The following is a 23,048-nucleotide window of genomic DNA, read 5'->3' on the forward strand; positions in this document are numbered from 1 at the left end:
TTAAGGCGCCTGTTCAAATATAAAGCTGCTCCAATCATCGGCCCCTGATTCATCTCGACAGAGTCTGGTTGCTAAAGTTAGTTTTACCAGCTATGGGCTTCAGGTCAGTAACGAAAGCACAACACATTACGATGGGTAATTACAATTATGAAAGCGGCTTGTATATAACTGTTAGGGCAACAGAGCAGCGTTAGTTACCGTTAATATTAGCTGTGTTCAGGTTGTGAGAAAGCACTCTATAAATGCTAATGCTAATGCAGTGTAGTGTGGTATGGAAAGTTACATAGTTCAATGTTTGGGACACAGTTTCATTCTCTAACGTTAATGTTAATCAAATGCTTTCCCACATCATTATAAATTCTGAATTTTACTGCCTTATCTACAGAAATCAGCTTATAGCTAGCTAATATTACTCAGCAAATATGTCCCCCGCTAATATGAAACACACATCTACACCCTTGCACCTGCCACAGATTGAAAAGTGAGAAACTGAAGCACAGTTTAATTAATAGGCCAACTTTCTGTTTTTTTTTTTTTTTAACATCGATGTTAATATTGTATCTGGTGTTAAGCCATTTATATTGACATTATTACCATGTTTGGGGGTGATAAGGTACAGGTGGGGCATGGAAACACCCCTTCGTCTGAGGTGAGGAATGATAGAAAAAGTTTGAGAAACACTGCCTTAGAACCTGGCGATGCGAGACTATATGAGCATATGCGCTGTAATAGACTGGTGTCCTGTCGACAGTGGGTCACTGACCTGCACTTCATGAACTGACGGTGAGGAAGCAGTTACTAAATGAATGAATGATTAAATGGTTTATCAAGCTGTCTTATTTTACTGTCGGTATTCTATTCTCAGTCAGATACAATCATAGATTTTTAATATGCATTTTTATATTTATAATTTTGCAGATGTTTATTATAGTACGTTAATTGTAGTATCATACAAACATAATTAAAGGGGACATATTAAAAAGAAAAAAAAATCACCTTTTCAATGGTTGTTAGTTTGGTGTAGTGGAAATAATTATACCCCAGCTCACGGTGGCATAAATACTACATAGCGGAGTCAATGGTAATTAATTATTAGTTCATTAATAATTAATTATTTAATTAATTTTGTTAACCTCCATGTTTGGGAGCCATTTAATAATATGTAGTGTACAATTTTATGTAATTTATAAGTAACCTGTCCAATTTTAGCTTGGACAAGCAGGTCATCAAGTTGGATGACTTTACATATTATACAGCAGAATTAACTAGAATTAATTATTATTAATAAATTATGCTCATTGACCCGTTGTAGGTTCTTGGCTTCGAAATTGAATCTGAACTAAAAGTAATAATTCTGTACAAGAAAAGTGCACACACAAACAAATAACCAAGGATTGGTTGTATCACTCAACTGGTGTATTAATTGTAATATCAAATAATGAATATTGATTATCCATCCATCCATTATCTGTAACCGCTTATCCAATTTAGGGTCGCGGGGGGTCCAGAGCCTACCTGGAATCATCGGGCGCAATATTGATTATACATTCATATATTGAAATGGATTACAGCGATACATGAGGGAACAGGGAGATTAATATATGAGGGAATTTCTCTATGATAATTACCCTAAATTCTAGAAAGGCTTTTGTTTATCCCAGCAAAGCATTCAGCACCAACCTCCTGAGCTATGAAGAAATAAAACCATGTGACTTTACGTATCCCTGGAACTGGACTGAGAGCCTGTCGCTGACGCGCGGTACTTTCTGGTGCGGCTTCCTGGAGAACTGCAGCCACGGACCTAGTAGCACTGCAGCCACTGGGTTCCACTTTGTCCCTCTGGGCCAGAGACACGACGACCCCTCCATTTGAGTTCTGAAGGTCTCTGTGGGAATTCTCCGTCATCGCTGATCTGCCTCCTGGTGAGAGACACGCCCATGCAGGTCTCTCCTGGGACTTTGCCCAGAAGGTTATTCTGAGGGGGCATGTGGCCTTCTCCGTCGCTGATCCTGAAGCTTTTGTCATCACTTTGAGAGTCAGAGGTCTTCTTCAATTCTCTGGGTGTGGCATTGAATTTTTGCTGGAATAAACTATACTTCTTTTAACTATAGTTTTCTACTAGAGATAAAATTAAAATAGAACTTCTGTACTATCTGAACCATGCTTGAGGGGCCCAAGACTGTTTAAAAGAGCCATAAGAGAGTCTGATGCCTGCAGAGAGCTCTAGTGAGAGAGCCAGAGCTCTCACTTAACTGACTACTCTATCTGAGAAGCATCGTCTGCAGGAAGCAAGAGTGAGATGTTCTTCAGAAAAAACTTTTTCCTCTCCAAAAATTCTGAAAAGGAGTGTGTAAAAAGAGTCTGAAGTGAGCATGATTTCGCGCCACTGGGTTTTTAACTAGAGTTTAGAAAACCCACCTTGAATACCTGATAGGTCCTCAGGGGTTTAGGATTAGAGCATCTCTTGCCCCTGATTGGCTGTTTCCTGTACCTTGGTAGTGACATCACATAAAATTTATGACACTTGACAAGACAAAGACTTAAAGACGATCCCTGTTGAATCCCAGAATTCTGAATCATACTTTAGCAATATAAGAGATTATATTTTACCACAAAGTAACATTATTCAGACAAACCATATTTTACATAATCCTTAACAAAATAGTATGTGAGTTACCTTGGTTCTACATGAGTTCATATAAAAAGGTGATTTTAAAAAATATGTAAATTAATTCCACCCATTTTGGTTTGTCTAAAGGGGATTCATTTCACACAGTGGTAGACATATGTAACTTCAAACTGTTTTAAACCAATGGGAATTAGGGTTTAATTTTATAGTTTGAGAAGTTCTTAATTAAGCAGTTTTACACAGAGAATAAACTGATTGACTCTGTGTGGCCTTGGGTCATAAAAAAAGATCCCTGGAGAGTGGTTTACGACCCTGCTCTGGATGTTTATCTCACATCCCCGTCTGGGTTTGTGTGGCTGAGAAGAGAGACTGAGATTGGAGAAAGGTCTTTCTCAACTTCTGTATACGTCCCCAAAAAGTATAATATCTTGTATTAACAATGAATAATCTGTTCATCTCCACTACATTGGGGATCTGTTGTTTCTACCAAGCCACAAACTGTGAATAAATACCTCCCAGTCAGTTTTTTGTCATCTGCCTATGTTTAGAGTGCCCATTGTCTGCTCGTCTGTTTTTAGTCAAGTGCAGTATCCTTTTCCTCAAACTGCTGTGAAAAATCACCTGTGTTTTTTCTGAAGTGAAAAGTTGGTTGTGTTAAATGTTGGTTGTGTTTTTTTTGTCTCCACAGAAGAATGGCGAGGAGCACACTCTGCTTGTGGAGTTGTCTTTTTTGGGCGTTACTTTACACTGGTGTACATGGAGATCTGAAACAGGAGACTGACGACAAAATGCAGCTGTTTGTGATGAACAACAATTTTGCTGTACGTCTGTACAAAAGCATTAAAGCTCAGTCAAATTCTCAATCCAAGAATGTGTTTTTCTCTCCTCTGAGTGTGTCCGTGGCACTATCCGCACTTTCCTTGGGAGCAAGGGGCAAAACATACGAGCAGGTCTTTAGTGGTCTCGGATTCAACAGCTCTGTCCACAGCAGTGAGGAGGTGCATCAAGCCGTCCTCAGTCTTCTCCAAACTCTCAATCAGAGGACAGGTGTGGATCTGGAGGTTGGCACTGCTCTCTATATTCAGGACACTTTCAAGCCTCGTCCTGAATTCCTGCAGGAGATGAAGCGTTTCTACCTTTCAGATGGCTTCTCTGTTGACTTCACCAAGTGCACAGAGACCACTGAGCAGATAAACAAGTACGTCAGTGAAAAGACACGGGGCAAAATAAGCAAGTTTACTGAAGATCTGGATCCCAGGACAATCATGTACCTGCTCAGCTATATATATTTCAAAGGTGGGTTCGCTAGATATGATCATTTCAGAGGTGTGATACATGGCCAATTCACCTAACCCTAATAAATGTCTGCTTTCTTCTAAAGGGAAATGGATCATCCCATTCCACCCCAAGCTCACCCGTGAGAGGGACTTCCACGTGGACAATGAGACGACTGTTCCAGTTCAAATGATGTATAGGAAAGACTACTACGAAGTCTTCCATGATCAAGAACTCTCCACAGATGTCCTTTATCTGCACTACAATGATTCTTTCTCCATGATGTTGGCTCTCCCAGAAAAAGATCTGGCTGCTCTGGAGGAAACTTTATCTTCACAACACATAGCAAAGTGGCTCCGACAGGTGGTGAAAAGGTAATTTGCCTTTTGAGAGATATTCAGATATAGCCTGATTTAAAGGATGTTTAGTGCAAAAAATAAAAAATAAACTCCAACCTCTGTCATAACTTCACTGATCACTTAGAAATAATGGTAAAGAAAACGGTTCAGTGTAGTTGGGATTAAGCTTGTCACAATAGAGAAACCATTTTTGGTGACATAAGGTTTGAGCCACATTTGCTCTGCTCTTTCCACCTAGTGCTCAGAAAGGAACACACCCCACCTCTCACAAGGAAAGCTAAATCTGTGGATGATCTCAGGGAGGTGGCTGCCCCTTGGAAGCTTAATTACACATGGTTTACAGTGCAGCTAACACGGTATTCTTTTCGTTCAAAAGCAAAGTTTCTCCGGCCACAGCACTTGACTTGTGCTCATGTGACAAAGACAAGGCTTAATGTAGTAAAACAAACACAAAAAGCATTGAAAAATATGTATATTTTAATATAGTATTAAAACTGGAGAAGAAAGAGAACTAAGTGAAAATGGCTAAAATCCAGAGCTTCTGCTCCTCGCTCCTCACTCCCAGGCTCTTGTGCTGAACAGTGGCCCATTCACGTTTAAAGAAACAAGCTTTGAAACGTATCATTCTGAACATGGCTGTTAAACATGGGAAGAATGATACTGTCCTGTTTGTTCCTTGTGATATTTTGACCAAAGACCTTTCATTACTGTGAACTGTGTTCATTTTTGGAGAAGGGAAGGGAAGCAGTCGGAGCAAAGAAGCCCAGAACTCCCTCTCCCCAGCCACCGCCTCCAGCTCCTCTGGGGGTATATCCCAGGCCATTCGAGACATGTAGTCTCTCCAGTGTTTTCTTGGTCTGCCCTAGGGCCTCCTCACCATTGGACATGCCCGGAACACCTCACTAGGAAGGCGTCCAGGAGGCATACGTACCAGATGCCCGAAACACCACAACTGGCTCCTCTCGACGTGGAGGAGCAGCGGATCCACTTCAAGTCTCTCCCGGATGTCCGAGCTCCTAACCCTGTCTCTAAGGGAGAGTCCAGGCACCCTGCGGAGAAAACTCATTTCAGCCGCTTGTACCCGCGATCTCGTTCTTTCTGTCACTGCCCAAAGCTTGTGACCATAATTGAGGGTTGGGACGTAGATCGAACTGTAAATTGAGAGCTTTGCTTTTCTGCTCAGCTCTCTCTTCACCACAACGGACCGGTCCAGAGCCTGCATTACTACTGACACTGCACCGATCCGCCTGTCAATCTCCCGCTCCATCTTTCCCCCACTCGTGAACAAGACCCGAGGTATTTAAACTCTTCCACTTGAGGCAGGATCTCACTTCCAACCTGGAGAGAGCACTCCACCCTTTTCCGACTGAGTGCCATGGACTCTGACTTGGAGGTGCTGATCCTCATCCCTACCGCTTTCTCGAATGCTTTCTCCAGATCCACAAAGCACATGCAGACTGGTTGAGCAAACTCCCACGCACCCTCCAGGATCCTAGCAAGGGTAAAGAGCTGGTCCTGTGTTCCATAACCGGGGCGGGATCTCCTGGATCTGAGGTTCAACTATCAGTCGGACTCTCTTCTCTAGTACCCCTGCATAGACTTTACCAGGGAGGCTGAGGAGTGTGAGCCCCTATAGTTGGAACACACCCTCCGATCCCCCTTTTTAAAACGGGGAACCACCACCCCTGTCTGCCAGTCCAGAGTCACTGCCCCCGATGTCCATGCAATGTTGCAAAGATGGGTCAGCCAGGACAGCCCCACAACATCCAGAGCATCCAGAGCCTCCTACCACCTTGGCCACCTCAGCCCCAGTGATAGACGAGCCCCCCCCAGGGTTCCCAAACTCTACTTCCTCTGCAGAAGATGTGCTGGTGGGATTGAGAAGATTCTCGAAGTATTCCTTCCACTGCCTAATTACTATAAAGTTGATCGAAATGTGGCCTAGGGTATCCTGATGCCAGGTGTACTTGTGGACACCCTTATGCTCGAACATAGTGTTAGTAATGGACAAACTGTGATGGGCACAAAAATCCAATAACTGAACACCACTCGGGTTCAGATCAGCGGGGTCATTCCTCCCTATCACGCCCCTCCAGGTCTAACTGTCATTACCCAAAAAAAACATACAGTATATATATGACCCCAGTCACGTACTCCATCATGCGTTATTACATCAACCCAAACATTCGCTTATTGGTGGATCCTAGTTTATTACTGTCAGAAAGAAAAAAAAGCTGCAGGTGAGGGGTGTCTTTCAGTTTGTTGACTCCCTACTTCCACTCTATTCAGTCTCCCCTACTCCCTCAGAATTGCTCTTTCAGCACTTTCCCACAGTCTCTGCTATCTCCTGCAGCACAGTAGCACAACACAATGTTCCTTTAGGTCACACAAGCTCACTAAGGCCTACATAATGCAATGAGAACAACGAGAGTCAAGATGAATCGATCATTAATATAAATCATTAGTTATTATTTACCATTATTTATTAGTGTTAATCTGCATTTTTTCCATTACCCCTCTCAACCTTGCACACCAGCTCAGGCTCTTTTCCCACCAGAGAGATTACGTTCCATGTTCCAAAAGCCACTTTCAGTAACCAAGGATCAGAACGCCAGGGCCCCTAACCCCGGCTGCCACCCGATCCACAATGCACCAGACCCAGATTACTACCTCCCCGACAGGTGGTGGGCCCATGGGAGAGTGGACTCATGTGACTCCTTCGGGCTGAGCCCAGCCAGACCCCATGAGTGAAAGTCCTGCCACCAGGCGCTCACCAAGGAGCCCCTCCCCCCCACCTGGCTCCAGGGTGAGGCCTGTGATGGAATTTGTTCATTGAAATGATTCATAATCAATAGAGATATTTTTAATCAGCCATGACCATGCATGCTTGTGTAACTGAAACTGTTTTATTCCTAATTCTCTGTGTGAAACAGCAGACTTGTGTGTGTGTGTGTGTGTGTGTTTCAAATAACAGCATATCGACATCTTCCGTTCAATCAACTCCTTTTGTCTCCAGACCACAGAGGGGAGATAACTGAGACCAAATGGGTAGAGGGGGATGCACAGAGCACGTCTGGAAAGGTGTTAGAAATACAAAAGAGTAAAAAACAAATGATAAAAGACTTGGAGTCATACTGGGAGCAGGATACATTAAAAGGTGATTGAAATGTAAAAGAGCAAACAGATGGTAACTTCAAAAGGAGTTCCAGGTATAAGAGACGCTGGTTGAGAAACGGTCAGACAGAGAGGTAACAGTGTTGTGCGCAGCACCCTCTCTCCGTTAATAAATTGTTCTTTTACTTGAAGCCGACTCAGAGACTCAGCTTTCTTATTTCTGTCATAATTTTCCACCACAGACCCCGGTAACCCTACTCCGGGCAAGGGAAGCTGTGTCCATGTTCTTAGTCTCTTCATCCTTGTCTTTATGGATCACTCTTTGTCTGGCCCATCACCTAGGACCAATTTGCCTTGGGAGACTCTACCAGGGGCTACTGCCCCAGAGAACATAGCTCCTAGGCTCACGCAGGCAAGCAAACCCCTCCACCACGTTAAGGTGGTGATCCGGGGAGGGGATCCACTCTAGAACACATAAGGTATTAAATATGAAGTGTATAAATGGTATTTTGCATATGTTTCAGCAGAAAATATGAGATCTACATCCCTAAGCTGTCCCTAAAAACATCATATTCCCTGAAAGACATTCTGAAAGGAATGGGAATGACGGATATGTTTAAAAAGAAAGCTAACTTCACTGGGATTTCTTCTAAAGTGGATGCTTATGTTTCTGAGGTAAGAGAGTCAAGTGCATAGCTAGTAATGCATAATCTACACTGTATAGACAAAATTATTGGGACCTAATAATTGCATACAGGGGCTTCATTCAGTCCTATTGCCACATGGGTATAAAGTATTCCCCCTATTCGTGCAGTCTGATTTTACAAATATGTATGAAAGAATAAAATGATCAAATGACCTCACTGAATTTGAGCATGGGTCTGCAACTGTATGCTAGCATTACAAAAGTCAGTTAATGAAATATCTTCCATTCTAGATATTCCATGATGGTAGAATTTAGGGACCGCGTAAAGTTAGAGAGGGCCGTTGAGTGCATCAAAGTCAACAAGAAGCTCCATATTAATTCTTATGGGACATCATAAAAGCTCCTGTAGGTGCCAAAAAACAGAAATGTAAATAAGGCACTGTGCTATTTGGTCAACCAGCAGATTGTTTCTGTAACTGTTCAAAGGGATCTCCCATTTTTTTTCTTCCTCAGGCTGTGCATAAGGCCACTCTGGATGTGGATGAAACTGGAGCTACTGCAACTGCTGTGACTGGACTGGGTTTGGTGTACTTCTCACGGACTTTTAATCCAATTACTCCAATTCTCGACTTTAATCATCCATTTATGATGTTTGTGGTTGACCGGAAATCAAAGAATGTTCTTTTTATGGGGAAAGTGACTAATCCAGCAGCATCGATGTGACCTGAGGAAGCTGAGCGAGCTCATTCTGTGTTTTCTGATTAAGTCTGCATTAAACTGAACAGGTTACACAGCTGTTCTCTTCTCTCTGAATCTGACTTACTGCACTGGAATCCTCCTGTGATCTTGCTACTTTGAGCGTGGTCAGTTTTCAAAATATTAATAAATATTAACTACACTAAAGGTGGTGGTGAATCCAGATCCCATCCTGAACTAATTCAGGTGTACACACTAGGCAAGGTGCAAGTCCAGCCCATGGCACCACAAACCCAGGGGTGAGCGTCACTTTATATTCTACAGTAAGTTTGAACTCATACACATTATAAATAACAAAACATCCAGTGGATTTTACAGGTAATTACCGTATTTATACAAATAATAAAGAAGCAAGACTTTTATACCTGCACTTACTCTTTAAAAAAAGCTTTATATAACAACCTCCTGTGTGCAATTTTGCACTTCAAACTCATGGAAACACACTGATATCTATTTTAATGTTTTTTTTTATTATTATTTTCCTTCTGTGAAAAGGCATGGTGGTGCTGCAGGTCGTGTTGCTGCCACACAGTTGCAGGGTCCTGGTGTTCTGGGTTCGAATCCTTGAGACTTGTGTGTTCTCCCAGTGTCCTTGTGGGTTTCCTCCCAGTCCAAAAACACATGCAGGTAGATGGATTGGCCGGTTCTCCACAGGTGTGAGCGACTGTGAGTGTGTAAATACCGGTGATGGAGTGGTGTTATGACCAGGGTGTGCCTCATCTGTTCAAGTGATTCTAGGTAGACTCTGGACCCCCCACGACCCTGAACAGGATGGAGCTGTTACAGAAACTGCGTGAATTACTGAAATCAGTGTTGTATAAACACATTAGTTTACCTTTTACATTCATGGCACTGAAATGATGGGAGAATAGCTTTTCACTGACTGTTAAATAAAGACAGAGCTCTACATTACATTGTAATTACATTACATCCCCTTCGTTTTAATTTTTAAGGTGGTTTCAGTGAAAGAGAAACTCCAAAACTGTTTACGATCGCCGTTTGCTCTCGGACTTCACTTAAACACAATAAAATTATTTATCTTTTATTTCTTTTGACTTGTGGCCTGTAGATGGCAGTGATGTACCACATTCGTACATTTTTTTACAAATCATTTTGTAATTTAAAGGGGACAGATTTCTACACCTACTGCACAAGTGAACACACACCTCCAGGAAAACAAATTTACAATAGAGGTACATCATTGGTATCAGTAAATATACAAGCTGTGTAAACGTACCTTTTTAAAGGTACAGCAGTGGTGTTAAAGTCCAGTTGTGTTCCCTAAAGATCCATTACATATTCTTCTCCAGAGGAAGAGGTGAATGAATATTTGTAATCTGGAGATTAAATGGGAAGTATGATCTCTTTCATTCATTGTCTGTAACCGCTTATACAGTTCAGGGTCACAGTGGGTCCAGAGCCTACACGGAATCACTGGGCACAAGGCAGGAACACACATCGGAGGGGGCGCCAGTGTTTCACAAGGTGACACACGCTCACATACTTTTGAGAAGCCAGTCCTACCAGTGTATTTTTGGACCGTGGGAGAAAACTGGAGCACCCAGAGGAAACCCATGTAGACTAGGGGAGAACACACCAGGTGAAGGTCCAGCACTGTGATTGGAGAGACTCGGATGAGGAGGCGGTACAGTTTTAAGGTCTCTGCATTCTACATAAATGCAGCATACGTTCAGAACACAGTACTGCTTACATTGTTCACCTCTGTTTACCCAACATTCATTGGTCTGGACCCCTGTAGGAACATTACAGAGCAGACTGATATGGGTGTGTTGTTTTGGTACATGTGGATCAGACACAGCAGTGCTGCTGGAGTTTTTAACACTGTCTACTCGTCGTCCACTCTGTTAGACACACATTTCCTAACTGGGTAAATAAACTTTGGAGCAGCTGCACATGAGCTCCAACTCACCAGGGTGAATATTATGTTTAATAAAGCCTCCTGATATTCAGCTGTTAAACAGTGTTCTCTGGAGCATCTTTCAGTGTCTCTGGGATGATGTGGTAATTGTGATGCAGAACTAATCAACATCAGTACTACGACCTCACTCGTTCATACGAGGCAGAATGCAAATCTAATCCAACCCAGCAATGTTAGGTACGACTCCTCTGAGGAGCAGAAGCTGAACAGAAGAGAGAAACTTGATGAACACCCCTCATTTCAGGGAACAGTCTGGAGGTTTCCTGTTGGAGTAAGTTAGAAACACAACTCAAACAGTGTTACATGTCTGATCCCATTTCCAGGTTCCCATCAAGCAGAATACAAAAAATGAGTAGGAGTAATAGAGAAAATCAATCTAAAGTCTACAGAAAGAGGAGGATTCAATTTACCTGTAAAGAAACATTGTGATTGGTTGGTTTTTTTTGTGTGAGTGAGTAAGAGAGAGTGGGCTGGCATCCATTGTGTGTTGGTGTAAAAAGTCTACTTTCCTTTTTTTGCACTACTTTTAAACTCTGATTTATGTTCGGAACTTCAGTATTTTTCTTATATATATATTCTTTTAGCTACTTTATCTTAAAATTAATCAATACTCAAAATGCTATAGCTTTTATATTTTCGTAAACTGTATAAGTACAAAACTCATTTGATGTTAAACTGATATTCTGTTCTATTCCTGGTTTTGCCTGATGTACACTACCTACAAAAATATTTAAAATAATTAGTCCAAACATAGACTTAAAAACTTGTGTAATATTTTGATATTTTGAATGACTTCATTAAATGCCTTTGTCCCAAATTGTCTCCAAGTGTTTATTTATCAGCTCTGCTACGGAGAATATCGACTAGAATGAAATAGATTACAATTTATGTGCAAGTGATTATTTTACAGTTTGCAACAAAAGAAGTAATAATTGTGACATTGCATACATTAATTTTTACTGCCCAAAAAGAGCTAAGCTAACATTAACAAAGGATTTGTTTTGTGAATGGAGGAGCATATTTCTCATATTAAGATTGTTTGCATTCAGGATAGTCTGCTAGGGTTTGTTTTTGTTGTTTAACCCTTTTAGCACTTGTATATGTTCTGCCTGTGTGCTAGCACACAGCCCAGTTCTAGCTAACACAGCCTTCTGTTAGCTAACATAGCAGAAATAGCAGTAAACACTCACCTGCAAGTGTGTTGAGCTTTCTAATGACATTTTATTAGTAGCAGTTTGAGAAGATGTAGCTGACATATCTGATACGAAGCCTGGGCTTGGCCTTCACTCTCCAAGCTTTGTAGTTTTAAGTAATAGAGGGAGAACTGGGTAATGGGAGAGTGAGTAGCTAGACAAAACATGACACCTTTAAATTTAAAAAGCCCTGCTCATCTTTCTCCCAAAAATAGACTCTATATCTTCCACTTTACAGCTTTCTGAAAATCTTTGCTTTGATCAGGTGAGTGTCCTCCTACTTTACTAAACTGCCTCACAATGCTTCCATGAAGACCAGCTTCACACTTCTCTCAGTAACTGATAAATTATATTGTACTTCATTTTGGGTTGGTACACGGATATTTAGCCTGGTGGTTTCTTCCTTGTGAACTGCAAGTTCTGATTGTTTAACTATTACTTTTTAACATTAGACAAGCACAATGTGGCTATTTCTAGAAGGTCAGGTGTGGTGTCTCGAAGGTCAAGTGAAGGATATTTTGTGGTATTGTGTGATATATGCAACTTTTGAAGGAGTCTCAAGGGTTAGAGCCAGAAAAGAGCTAGTTGTTTGAGGGGAAGTTAAATACCTTCATTTTGTCTCCAAATAAAAAATAATCATAGACTTCCCCTCTTTCCACAGTCCAACATCCTAAAATACATTTCAATTTTTCATTACTTTCTGAGATAACGTCTAGGGGAGTCTTGTATCGAGATGAGATTTCTGCATCTTCATGACTGAGATGAGTTGAGGATGTAGATTGTAGTGCATCTAAGGTAGATTTCAGGTTTGAAAGATCTACAAGCCATGGTCTTCAGGGCCACTTCTTCAGTTTTAGTTCTAGGGAGGCTTTGAAGAACTAAGACAAGTTTTATGTTAACTACGACTTTACCGTTAGCAGAGAAAGATGTTTCTAATGTCTGCTGTTTAAGTCTAGAGCCAAGCATTCAACTGAACATTACTTCTGCTGAGTTTTGTGAATTGTACGTACCTGGTTGTCGGCGTTCCTGCATCAGTTTTTGGGTTATATATATATATATATGAATATATTATGTGTGTATTTATTTTTTGAGTTTACGAATGAATATTTTTCGCTGTGGTGTAGCTTCCTACTATTTAAAAAGAAAATGTTATACTCATTGTCACATGATCAATACATTCTGAAGCATTTGAGGTACCCAGTTTTCTAAATGTTTCTCCAGTGTGTAGGAGGCAGTTAATGATTAGAATGGATTTTGACCAAAGATTCAGAAAATAAACAGGGTAAAGGTTGATGTTTGTGCAAATTTACCAAATCCTATCACTCCACCCTTCATCAAACTGGTACAAGTGTTCAGAGGAGTTGGTTGCTGCCGTCTGACGGGTGAGTCTTTTGAAGCTATACACTATTTAAGAACTGATAAATGGTCTTTAAAATGGTTTACTAAAGATTGTTCATAAAAAACATGTGCAGGTTTATCACTAACCATGTCTGTGAGGATTCTGTCACTCAGTACAGCAAAAATGTTATGTTTTCAGTTTCACGAATTAGCAAATTTTGGCATTCCTCTCTATGAGCAAAACCTATGATCCATGTATAAAGACACAGCTAACAAATGCAGCCAACCCAACCAAAACCGCATGAACCAAGCAAGGTGATGGATCTGATGGCAGATTTATAGCTTTGTGTACTTGCTCTTACTGGTCCAACGTGAATCATAAAGACTGCCTCCTTCTATACGGCCTGTCAAAATGGCTGACTTGTTATTGGTCCTTTAGCGTGTCAGTGAAATTTCTTTTACTGCAGCAGTAGGCGGTTCTTGACCACGTTAAGTGGAGAAAGACACCAGACTCTTCTTAGAGCAGCGTTTCTCAAAGGGTGGGGCGCAAGGAATCTGAATAAATGAGCATTTCTTTACCAACGAGCCCGTCTATGCCTTTCTGTGCAGTAAATTTTGAAAATGCGTCACCGACATTACCCCGTTTTGGCAGCGAATGGGTCTTCTTTCAGCCTTCATTAAGGCGCCTGTTCAAATATAAAGCTGCTCCAATCATCGGCCCCTGATTCATCTCGACAGAGTCTGGTTGCTAAAGTTAGTTTTACCAGCTATGGGCTTCAGGTCAGTAACGAAAGCACAACACATTACGATGGGTAATTACAATTATGAAAGCGGCTTGTATATAACTGTTAGGGCAACAGAGCAGCGTTAGTTACCGTTAATATTAGCTGTGTTCAGGTTGTGAGAAAGCACTCTATAAATGCTAATGCTAATGCAGTGTAGTGTGGTATGGAAAGTTACATAGTTCAATGTTTGGGACACAGTTTCATTCTCTAACGTTAATGTTAATCAAATGCTTTCCCACATCATTATAAATTCTGAATTTTACTGCCTTATCTACAGAAATCAGCTTATAGCTAGCTAATATTACTCAGCAAATATGTCCCCCGCTAATATGAAACACACATCTACACCCTTGCACCTGCCACAGATTGAAAAGTGAGAAACTGAAGCACAGTTTAATTAATAGACCAACTTTCAAAATGGGTTTTTTTTTTTTTTAACATCGATGTTAATATTGTATATGGTGTTAAGCCATTCTGGTGTTAAGCCATTTATATTGACATTATTACCATGTTTGGGGGTGATAAGGTACAGGTGGGGCATGGAAACGCCCCTTCGTCTGAGGTGAGGAATGATAGAAAAAGTTTGAGAAACACTGCTTTAGAACCTGGCGATGCGAGACTATATGAGCATATGCGCTGTAATAGACTGGTGTCCTGTCGACAGTGGGTCACTGACCTGCACTTCATGAACTGACGGTGAGGAAGCAGTTACTAAATGAATGAATGATTAAATGGGTTATCAAGCTGTCTTATTTTACTGTCGGTATTCTATTCTCAGTCAGATACAATCATAGATTTTTAATATGCATTTTTATATTTATAATTTTGCAGATGTTTATTATAGTACGCTAATTGTAGTATCATACAAACATATTTAAAGGGGACATATTAAAAAGAAAAAAAATCACCTTTTCAATGGTTGTTAGTTTGGTGTAGTGGAAATAATTATACCCCAGCTCACGGTGGCATAAATACTACATAGCGGAGTCAATGGTAATTAATTATTAGTTCATTAATAATTAATTATTTAATTAATTTTGTTAACCTCCATGTTTGGGAGCCATTTAATAATATGTAGTGTACAATTTTATGTAATTTATAAGTAACCTGTCCAATTTTAGCTTGGACAAGCAGGTCATCAAGTTGGATGACTTTACATATTATACAGCAGAATTAACTAGAATTAATTATTATTAATAAATTATGCTCATTGACCCGTTGTAGGTTCTTGGCTTCGAAATTGAATCTGAACTAAAAGTAATAATTCTGTACAAGAAAAGTGCACACACAAACAAATAACCAAGGATTGGTTGTATCACTCAACTGGTGTATTAATTGTAATATCAAATAATGAATATTGATTATCCATCCATCCATTATCTGTAACCGCTTATCCAATTTAGGGTCGCGGGGGGTCCAGAGCCTACCTGGAATCATCGGGCGCAATATTGATTATACATTCATATATTGAAATGGATTACAGCGATACATGAGGGAACAGGGAGATTAATATATGAGGGAATTTCTCTATGATAATTACCCTAAATTCTAGAAAGGCTTTTGTTTATCCCAGCAAAGCATTCAGCACCAACCTCCTGAGCTATGAAGAAATAAAACCATGTGACTTTACGTATCCCTGGAACTGGACTGAGAGCCTGTCGCTGACGCGCGGTACTTTCTGGTGCGGCTTCCTGGAGAACTGCAGCCACGGACCTAGTAGCACTGCAGCCACTGGGTTCCACTTTGTCCCTCTGGGCCAGAGACACGACGACCCCTCCATTTGAGTTCTGAAGGTCTCTGTGGGAATTCTCCGTCATCGCTGATCTGCCTCCTGGTGAGAGACACGCCCATGCAGGTCTCTCCTGGGACTTTGCCCAGAAGGTTATTCTGAGGGGGCATGTGGCCTTCTCCGTCGCTGATCCTGAAGCTTTTGTCATCACTTTGAGAGTCAGAGGTCTTCTTCAATTCTCTGGGTGTGGCATTGAATTTTTGCTGGAATAAACTATACTTCTTTTAACTATAGTTTTCTACTAGAGATAAAATTAAAATAGAACTTCTGTACTATCTGAACCATGCTTGAGGGGCCCAAGACTGTTTAAAAGAGCCATAAGAGAGTCTGATGCCTGCAGAGAGCTCTAGTGAGAGAGCCAGAGCTCTCACTTAACTGACTACTCTATCTGAGAAGCATCGTCTGCAGGAAGCAAGAGTGAGATGTTCTTCAGAAAAAACTTTTTCCTCTCCAAAAATTCTGAAAAGGAGTGTGTAAAAAGAGTCTGAAGTGAGCATGATTTCGCGCCACTGGGTTTTTAACTAGAGTTTAGAAAACCCACCTTGAATACCTGATAGGTCCTCAGGGGTTTAGGATTAGAGCATCTCTTGCCCCTGATTGGCTGTTTCCTGTACCTTGGTAGTGACATCACATAAAATTTATGACACTTGACAAGACAAAGACTTAAAGACGATCCCTGTTGAATCCCAGAATTCTGAATCATACTTTAGCAATATAAGAGATTATATTTTACCACAAAGTAACATTATTCAGACAAACCATATTTTACATAATCCTTAACAAAATAGTATGTGAGTTACCTTGGTTCTACATGAGTTCATATAAAAAGGTGATTTTAAAAAATATGTAAATTAATTCCACCCATTTTGGTTTGTCTAAAGGGGATTCATTTCACACAGTGGTAGACATATGTAACTTCAAACTGTTTTAAACCAATGGGAATTAGGGTTTAATTTTATAGTTTGAGAAGTTCTTAATTAAGCAGTTTTACACAGAGAATAAACTGATTGACTCTGTGTGGCCTTGGGTCATAAAAAAAGATCCCTGGAGAGTGGTTTACGACCCTGCTCTGGATGTTTATCTCACATCCCCGTCTGGGTTTGTGTGGCTGAGAAGAGAGACTGAGATTGGAGAAAGGTCTTTCTCAACTTCTGTATACGTCCCCAAAAAGTATAATATCTTGTATTAACAATGAATAATCTGTTCATCTCCACTACATTGGGGATCTGTTGTTTCTACCAAGCCACAAACTGTGAATAAATACCTCCCAGTCAGTTTTTTGTCATCTGCCTATGTTTAGAGTGCCCATTGTCTGCTCGTCTGTTTTTAGTCAAGTGCAGTATCCTTTTCCTCAAACTGCTGTGAAAAATCACCTGTGTTTTTTCTGAAGTGAAAAGTTGGTTGTGTTAAATGTTGGTTGTGTTTTTTTTGTCTCCACAGAAGAATGGCGAGGAGCACACTCTGCTTGTGGAGTTGTCTTTTTTGGGCGTTACTTTACACTGGTGTACATGGAGATCTGAAACAGGAGACTGACGACAAAATGCAGCTGTTTGTGATGAACAACAATTTTGCTGTACGTCTGTACAAAAGCATTAAAGCTCAGTCAAATTCTCAATCCAAGAATGTGTTTTTCTCTCCTCTGAGTGTGTCCGTGGCACTATCCGCACTTTCCTTGGGAGCAAGGGGCAAAACATACGAGCAGGTCTTTAGTGGTCTCGGATTCAACAGCTCTGTCCACAGCAGTGAGGAGGTGCATCAAGCCGTCCTCAGTCTTCTCCAAACTCTCAATCAGAGGACAGGTGTGGATCTGGAGGTTGGCACTGCTCTCTATATTCAGGACACTTTCAAGCCTCGTCCTGAATTCCTGCAGGAGATGAAGCGTTTCTACCTTTCAGATGGCTTCTCTGTTGACTTCACCAAGTGCACAGAGACCACTGAGCAGATAAACAAGTACGTCAGTGAAAAGACACGGGGCAAAATAAGCAAGTTTACTGAAGATCTGGATCCCAGGACAATCATGTACCTGCTCAGCTATATATATTTCAAAGGTGGGTTCGCTAGATATGATCATTTCAGAGGTGTGATACATGGCCAATTCACCTAACCCTAATAAATGTCTGCTTTCTTCTAAAGGGAAATGGATCATCCCATTCCACCCCAAGCTCACCCGTGAGAGGGACTTCCACGTGGACAATGAGACGACTGTTCCAGTTCAAATGATGTATAGGAAAGACTACTACGAAGTCTTCCATGATCAAGAACTCTCCACAGATGTCCTTTATCTGCACTACAATGATTCTTTCTCCATGATGTTGGCTCTCCCAGAAAAAGATCTGGCTGCTCTGGAGGAAACTTTATCTTCACAACACATAGCAAAGTGGCTCCGACAGGTGGTGAAAAGGTAATTTGCCTTTTGAGAGATATTCAGATATAGCCTGATTTAAAGGATGTTTAGTGCAAAAAATAAAAAATAAACTCCAACCTCTGTCATAACTTCACTGATCACTTAGAAATAATGGTAAAGAAAACGGTTCAGTGTAGTTGGGATTAAGCTTGTCACAATAGAGAAACCATTTTTGGTGACATAAGGTTTGAGCCACATTTGCTCTGCTCTTTCCACCTAGTGCTCAGAAAGGAACACACCCCACCTCTCACAAGGAAAGCTAAATCTGTGGATGATCTCAGGGAGGTGGCTGCCCCTTGGAAGCTTAATTACACATGGTTTACAGTGCAGCTAACACGGTATTCTTTTCGTTCAAAAGCAAAGTTTCTCCGGCCACAGCACTTGACTTGTGCTCATGTGACAAAGACAAGGCTTAATGTAGTAAAACAAACACAAAAAGCATTGAAAAATATGTATATTTTAATATAGTATTAAAACTGGAGAAGAAAGAGAACTAAGTGAAAATGGCTAAAATCCAGAGCTTCTGCTCCTCGCTCCTCACTCCCAGGCTCTTGTGCTGAACAGTGGCCCATTCACGTTTAAAGAAACAAGCTTTGAAACGTATCATTCTGAACATGGCTGTTAAACATGGGAAGAATGATACTGTCCTGTTTGTTCCTTGTGATATTTTGACCAAAGACCTTTCATTACTGTGAACTGTGTTCATTTTTGGAGAAGGGAAGGGAAGCAGTCGGAGCAAAGAAGCCCAGAACTCCCTCTCCCCAGCCACCGCCTCCAGCTCCTCTGGGGGTATATCCCAGGCCATTCGAGACATGTAGTCTCTCCAGTGTTTTCTTGGTCTGCCCTAGGGCCTCCTCACCATTGGACATGCCCGGAACACCTCACTAGGAAGGCGTCCAGGAGGCATACGTACCAGATGCCCGAAACACCACAACTGGCTCCTCTCGACGTGGAGGAGCAGCGGATCCACTTCAAGTCTCTCCCGGATGTCCGAGCTCCTAACCCTGTCTCTAAGGGAGAGTCCAGGCACCCTGCGGAGAAAACTCATTTCAGCCGCTTGTACCCGCGATCTCGTTCTTTCTGTCACTGCCCAAAGCTTGTGACCATAATTGAGGGTTGGGACGTAGATCGAACTGTAAATTGAGAGCTTTGCTTTTCTGCTCAGCTCTCTCTTCACCACAACGGACCGGTCCAGAGCCTGCATTACTACTGACACTGCACCGATCCGCCTGTCAATCTCCCGCTCCATCTTTCCCCCACTCGTGAACAAGACCCGAGGTATTTAAACTCTTCCACTTGAGGCAGGATCTCACTTCCAACCTGGAGAGAGCACTCCACCCTTTTCCGACTGAGTGCCATGGACTCTGACTTGGAGGTGCTGATCCTCATCCCTACCGCTTTCTCGAATGCTTTCTCCAGATCCACAAAGCACATGCAGACTGGTTGAGCAAACTCCCACGCACCCTCCAGGATCCTAGCAAGGGTAAAGAGCTGGTCCTGTGTTCCATAACCGGGGCGGGATCTCCTGGATCTGAGGTTCAACTATCAGTCGGACTCTCTTCTCTAGTACCCCTGCATAGACTTTACCAGGGAGGCTGAGGAGTGTGAGCCCCTATAGTTGGAACACACCCTCCGATCCCCCTTTTTAAAACGGGGAACCACCACCCCTGTCTGCCAGTCCAGAGTCACTGCCCCCGATGTCCATGCAATGTTGCAAAGATGGGTCAGCCAGGACAGCCCCACAACATCCAGAGCATCCAGAGCCTCCTACCACCTTGGCCACCTCAGCCCCAGTGATAGACGAGCCCCCCCCAGGGTTCCCAAACTCTACTTCCTCTGCAGAAGATGTGCTGGTGGGATTGAGAAGATTCTCGAAGTATTCCTTCCACTGCCTAATTACTATAAAGTTGATCGAAATGTGGCCTAGGGTATCCTGATGCCAGGTGTACTTGTGGACACCCTTATGCTCGAACATAGTGTTAGTAATGGACAAACTGTGATGGGCACAAAAATCCAATAACTGAACACCACTCGGGTTCAGATCAGCGGGGTCATTCCTCCCTATCACGCCCCTCCAGGTCTAACTGTCATTACCCAAAAAAAACATACAGTATATATATGACCCCAGTCACGTACTCCATCATGCGTTATTACATCAACCCAAACATTCGCTTATTGGTGGATCCTAGTTTATTACTGTCAGAAAGAAAAAAAAGCTGCAGGTGAGGGGTGTCTTTCAGTTTGTTGACTCCCTACTTCCACTCTATTCAGTCTCCCCTACTCCCTCAGAATTGCTCTTTCAGCACTTTCCCACAGTCTCTGCTATCTCCTGCAGCACAGTAGCACAACACAATGTTCCTTTAGGTCACACAAGCTCACTAAGGCCTACATAATGCAATGAGAACAACGAGAGTCAAGATGAATCGATCATTAATATAAATCATTAGTTATTATTAACCATTATTTATTAGTGTTAATCTGCATTTTTCCATTACCCCTCTCAACCTTGCACACCAGCTCAGGCTCTTTTCCCACCAGAGAGATTACGTTCCATGTTCCAAAAGCCACTTTCAGTAACCAAGGATCAGAACGCCAGGGCCCCTAACCCCGGCTGCCACCCGATCCACAATGCACCAGACCCAGATTACTACCTCCCCGACAGGTGGTGGGCCCATGGGAGAGTGGACTCATGTGACTCCTTCGGGCTGAGCCCAGCCAGACCCCATGAGTGAAAGTCCTGCCACCAGGCGCTCACCAAGGAGCCCCTCCCCCCCACCTGGCTCCAGGGTGAGGCCTGTGATGGAATTTGTTCATTGAAATGATTCATAATCAATAGAGATATTTTTAATCAGCCATGACCATGCATGCTTGTGTAACTGAAACTGTTTTATTCCTAATTCTCTGTGTGAAACAGCAGACTTGTGTGTGTGTGTGTGTGTTTCAAATAACAGCATATCGACATCTTCCGTTCAATCAACTCCTTTTGTCTCCAGACCACAGAGGGGAGATAACTGAGACCAAATGGGTAGAGGGGGATGCACAGAGCACGTCTGGAAAGGTGTTAGAAATACAAAAGAGTAAAAAACAAATGATAAAAGACTTGGAGTCATACTGGGAGCAGGATACATTAAAAGGTGATTGAAATGTAAAAGAGCAAACAGATGGTAACTTCAAAAGGAGTTCCAGGTATAAGAGACGCTGGTTGAGAAACGGTCAGACAGAGAGGTAACAGTGTTGTGCGCAGCACCCTCTCTCCGTTAATAAATTGTTCTTTTACTTGAAGCCGACTCAGAGACTCAGCTTTCTTGTTTCTGTCATAATTTTCCACCACAGGCCCCGGTAACCCTACTCCGGGCAAGGGAAGCTGTGTCCATGTTCTTAGTCTCTTCATCCTTGTCTTTATGGATCACTCTTTGTCTGGCCCATCACCTAGGACCAATTTGCCTTGGGAGACTCTACCAGGGGCTACTGCCCCAGAGAACATAGCTCCTAGGCTCACGCAGGCAAGCAAACCCCTCCACCACGTTAAGGTGGTGATCCGGGGAGGGGATCCACTCTAGAACACATAAGGTATTAAATATGAAGTGTATAAATGGTATTTTGCATATGTTTCAGCAGAAAATATGAGATCTACATCCCTAAGCTGTCCCTAAAAACATCATATTCCCTGAAAGACATTCTGAAAGGAATGGGAATGACGGATATGTTTAAAAAGAAAGCTAACTTCACTGGGATTTCTTCTAAAGTGGATGCTTATGTTTCTGAGGTAAGAGAGTCAAGTGCATAGCTAGTAATGCATAATCTACACTGTATAGACAAAATTATTGGGACCTAATAATTGCATACAGGGGCTTCATTCAGTCCTATTGCCACATGGGTATAAAGTATTCCCCCTATTCGTGCAGTCTGATTTTACAAATATGTATGAAAGAATAAAATGATCAAATGACCTCACTGAATTTGAGCATGGGTCTGCAACTGTATGCTAGCATTACAAAAGTCAGTTAATGAAATATCTTCCATTCTAGATATTCCATGATGGTAGAATTTAGGGACCGCGTAAAGTTAGAGAGGGCCGTTGAGTGCATCAAAGTCAACAAGAAGCTCCATATTAATTCTTATGGGACATCATAAAAGCTCCTGTAGGTGCCAAAAAACAGAAATGTAAATAAGGCACTGTGCTATTTGGTCAACCAGCAGAATGTTTCTGTAACTGTTCAAAGGGATCTCCCATTTTTTTTCTTCCTCAGGCTGTGCATAAGGCCACTCTGGATGTGGATGAAACTGGAGCTACTGCAACTGCTGTGACTGGACTGGGTTTCAGGCCTTTGTCATGGACTTTTACTCCAATTCTCGACTTTAATCATCCATTTATGATGTTTGTGGTTGACCGGAAATCAAAGAATGTTCTTTTTATGGGGAAAGTGACTAATCCAGCAGCATCGATGTGACCTGAGGAAGCTGAGCGAGCTCATTCTGTGTTTTCTGATTAAGTCTGCATTAAACTGAACAGGTTACACAGCTGTTCTCTTCTCTCTGAATCTGACTTACTGCACTGGAATCCTCCTGTGATCTTGCTACTTTGAGCGTGGTCAGTTTTCAAAATATTAATAAATATTAACTACACTAAAGGTGGTGGTGAATCCAGATCCCATCCTGAACTAATTCAGGTGTACACACTAGGCAAGGTGCAAGTCCAGCCCATGGCACCACAAACCCAGGGGTGAGCGTCACTTTATATTCTACAGTAAGTTTGAACTCATACACATTATAAATAACAAAACATCCAGTGGATTTTACAGGTAATTACCGTATTTATAC

At 41.9% G+C, this 23,048-nt stretch overlaps 2 protein-coding genes across 5 annotated transcripts; both read left to right on the forward strand.

The window, feature by feature from the left end:
* Positions 1 to 9,045, forward strand: LOC136678953 (serine protease inhibitor A3M-like). 2 transcript variants are annotated; one of them, XM_066657159.1, is made up of 5 exons: positions 1 to 103; positions 3,318 to 3,925; positions 4,011 to 4,278; positions 7,905 to 8,052; positions 8,537 to 9,045. In XM_066657159.1, exons 1-5 carry the CDS (start codon positions 93 to 95, stop codon positions 8,744 to 8,746), a joined length of 1,245 nt encoding a protein of 414 aa, XP_066513256.1. In that variant the 5' UTR covers positions 1 to 92; the 3' UTR covers positions 8,747 to 9,045. The 2 variants fall into 2 exon arrangements, with proteins under 2 accessions (XP_066513256.1, XP_066513257.1); XM_066657160.1 differs by lacking the exon at positions 1 to 103 and having other exon boundaries at positions 7,902 to 8,052; positions 8,537 to 9,044.
* Positions 9,046 to 13,926: 4,881 nt separating this feature from the next.
* On the forward strand, positions 13,927 to 22,983 carry LOC136678987 (hibernation-specific plasma protein HP-55-like). 3 transcript variants are annotated; one of them, XM_066657218.1, is made up of 5 exons: positions 13,927 to 14,029; positions 17,264 to 17,871; positions 17,957 to 18,224; positions 21,846 to 21,993; positions 22,478 to 22,983. In XM_066657218.1, exons 1-5 carry the CDS (start codon positions 14,019 to 14,021, stop codon positions 22,676 to 22,678), a joined length of 1,236 nt encoding a protein of 411 aa, XP_066513315.1. In that variant the 5' UTR covers positions 13,927 to 14,018; the 3' UTR covers positions 22,679 to 22,983. The 3 variants fall into 3 exon arrangements, with proteins under 3 accessions (XP_066513315.1, XP_066513314.1, XP_066513316.1); XM_066657217.1 differs by having other exon boundaries at positions 21,843 to 21,993; positions 22,478 to 22,980; XM_066657219.1 differs by lacking the exon at positions 13,927 to 14,029 and adding an exon at positions 14,713 to 14,730 and having other exon boundaries at positions 21,843 to 21,993; positions 22,478 to 22,980.
* Positions 22,984 to 23,048: the final 65 nt, after the last annotated feature.

The sequence above is a fragment of the Hoplias malabaricus genome, chromosome Y (assembly GCF_029633855.1).
Source record: "Hoplias malabaricus isolate fHopMal1 chromosome Y, fHopMal1.hap1, whole genome shotgun sequence".
Lineage (NCBI taxonomy): Eukaryota > Metazoa > Chordata > Actinopteri > Characiformes > Erythrinidae > Hoplias > Hoplias malabaricus.

Bases quoted from the DNA above. Each gene is read 5' to 3' on its own strand.
- LOC136678953 (XM_066657159.1), top strand. The intron at 3,926-4,010 runs GTGGGTTCGCTA...TTTCTTCTAAAG, and splicing joins CAGCTATATATATTTCAAAG to GGAAATGGATCATCCCATTC. The intron at 8,053-8,536 runs GTAAGAGAGTCA...TTTCTTCCTCAG, and splicing joins TGGATGCTTATGTTTCTGAG to GCTGTGCATAAGGCCACTCT.
- LOC136678987 (XM_066657217.1), top strand. The intron at 17,872-17,956 runs GTGGGTTCGCTA...TTTCTTCTAAAG, and splicing joins CAGCTATATATATTTCAAAG to GGAAATGGATCATCCCATTC. The intron at 21,994-22,477 runs GTAAGAGAGTCA...TTTCTTCCTCAG, and splicing joins TGGATGCTTATGTTTCTGAG to GCTGTGCATAAGGCCACTCT.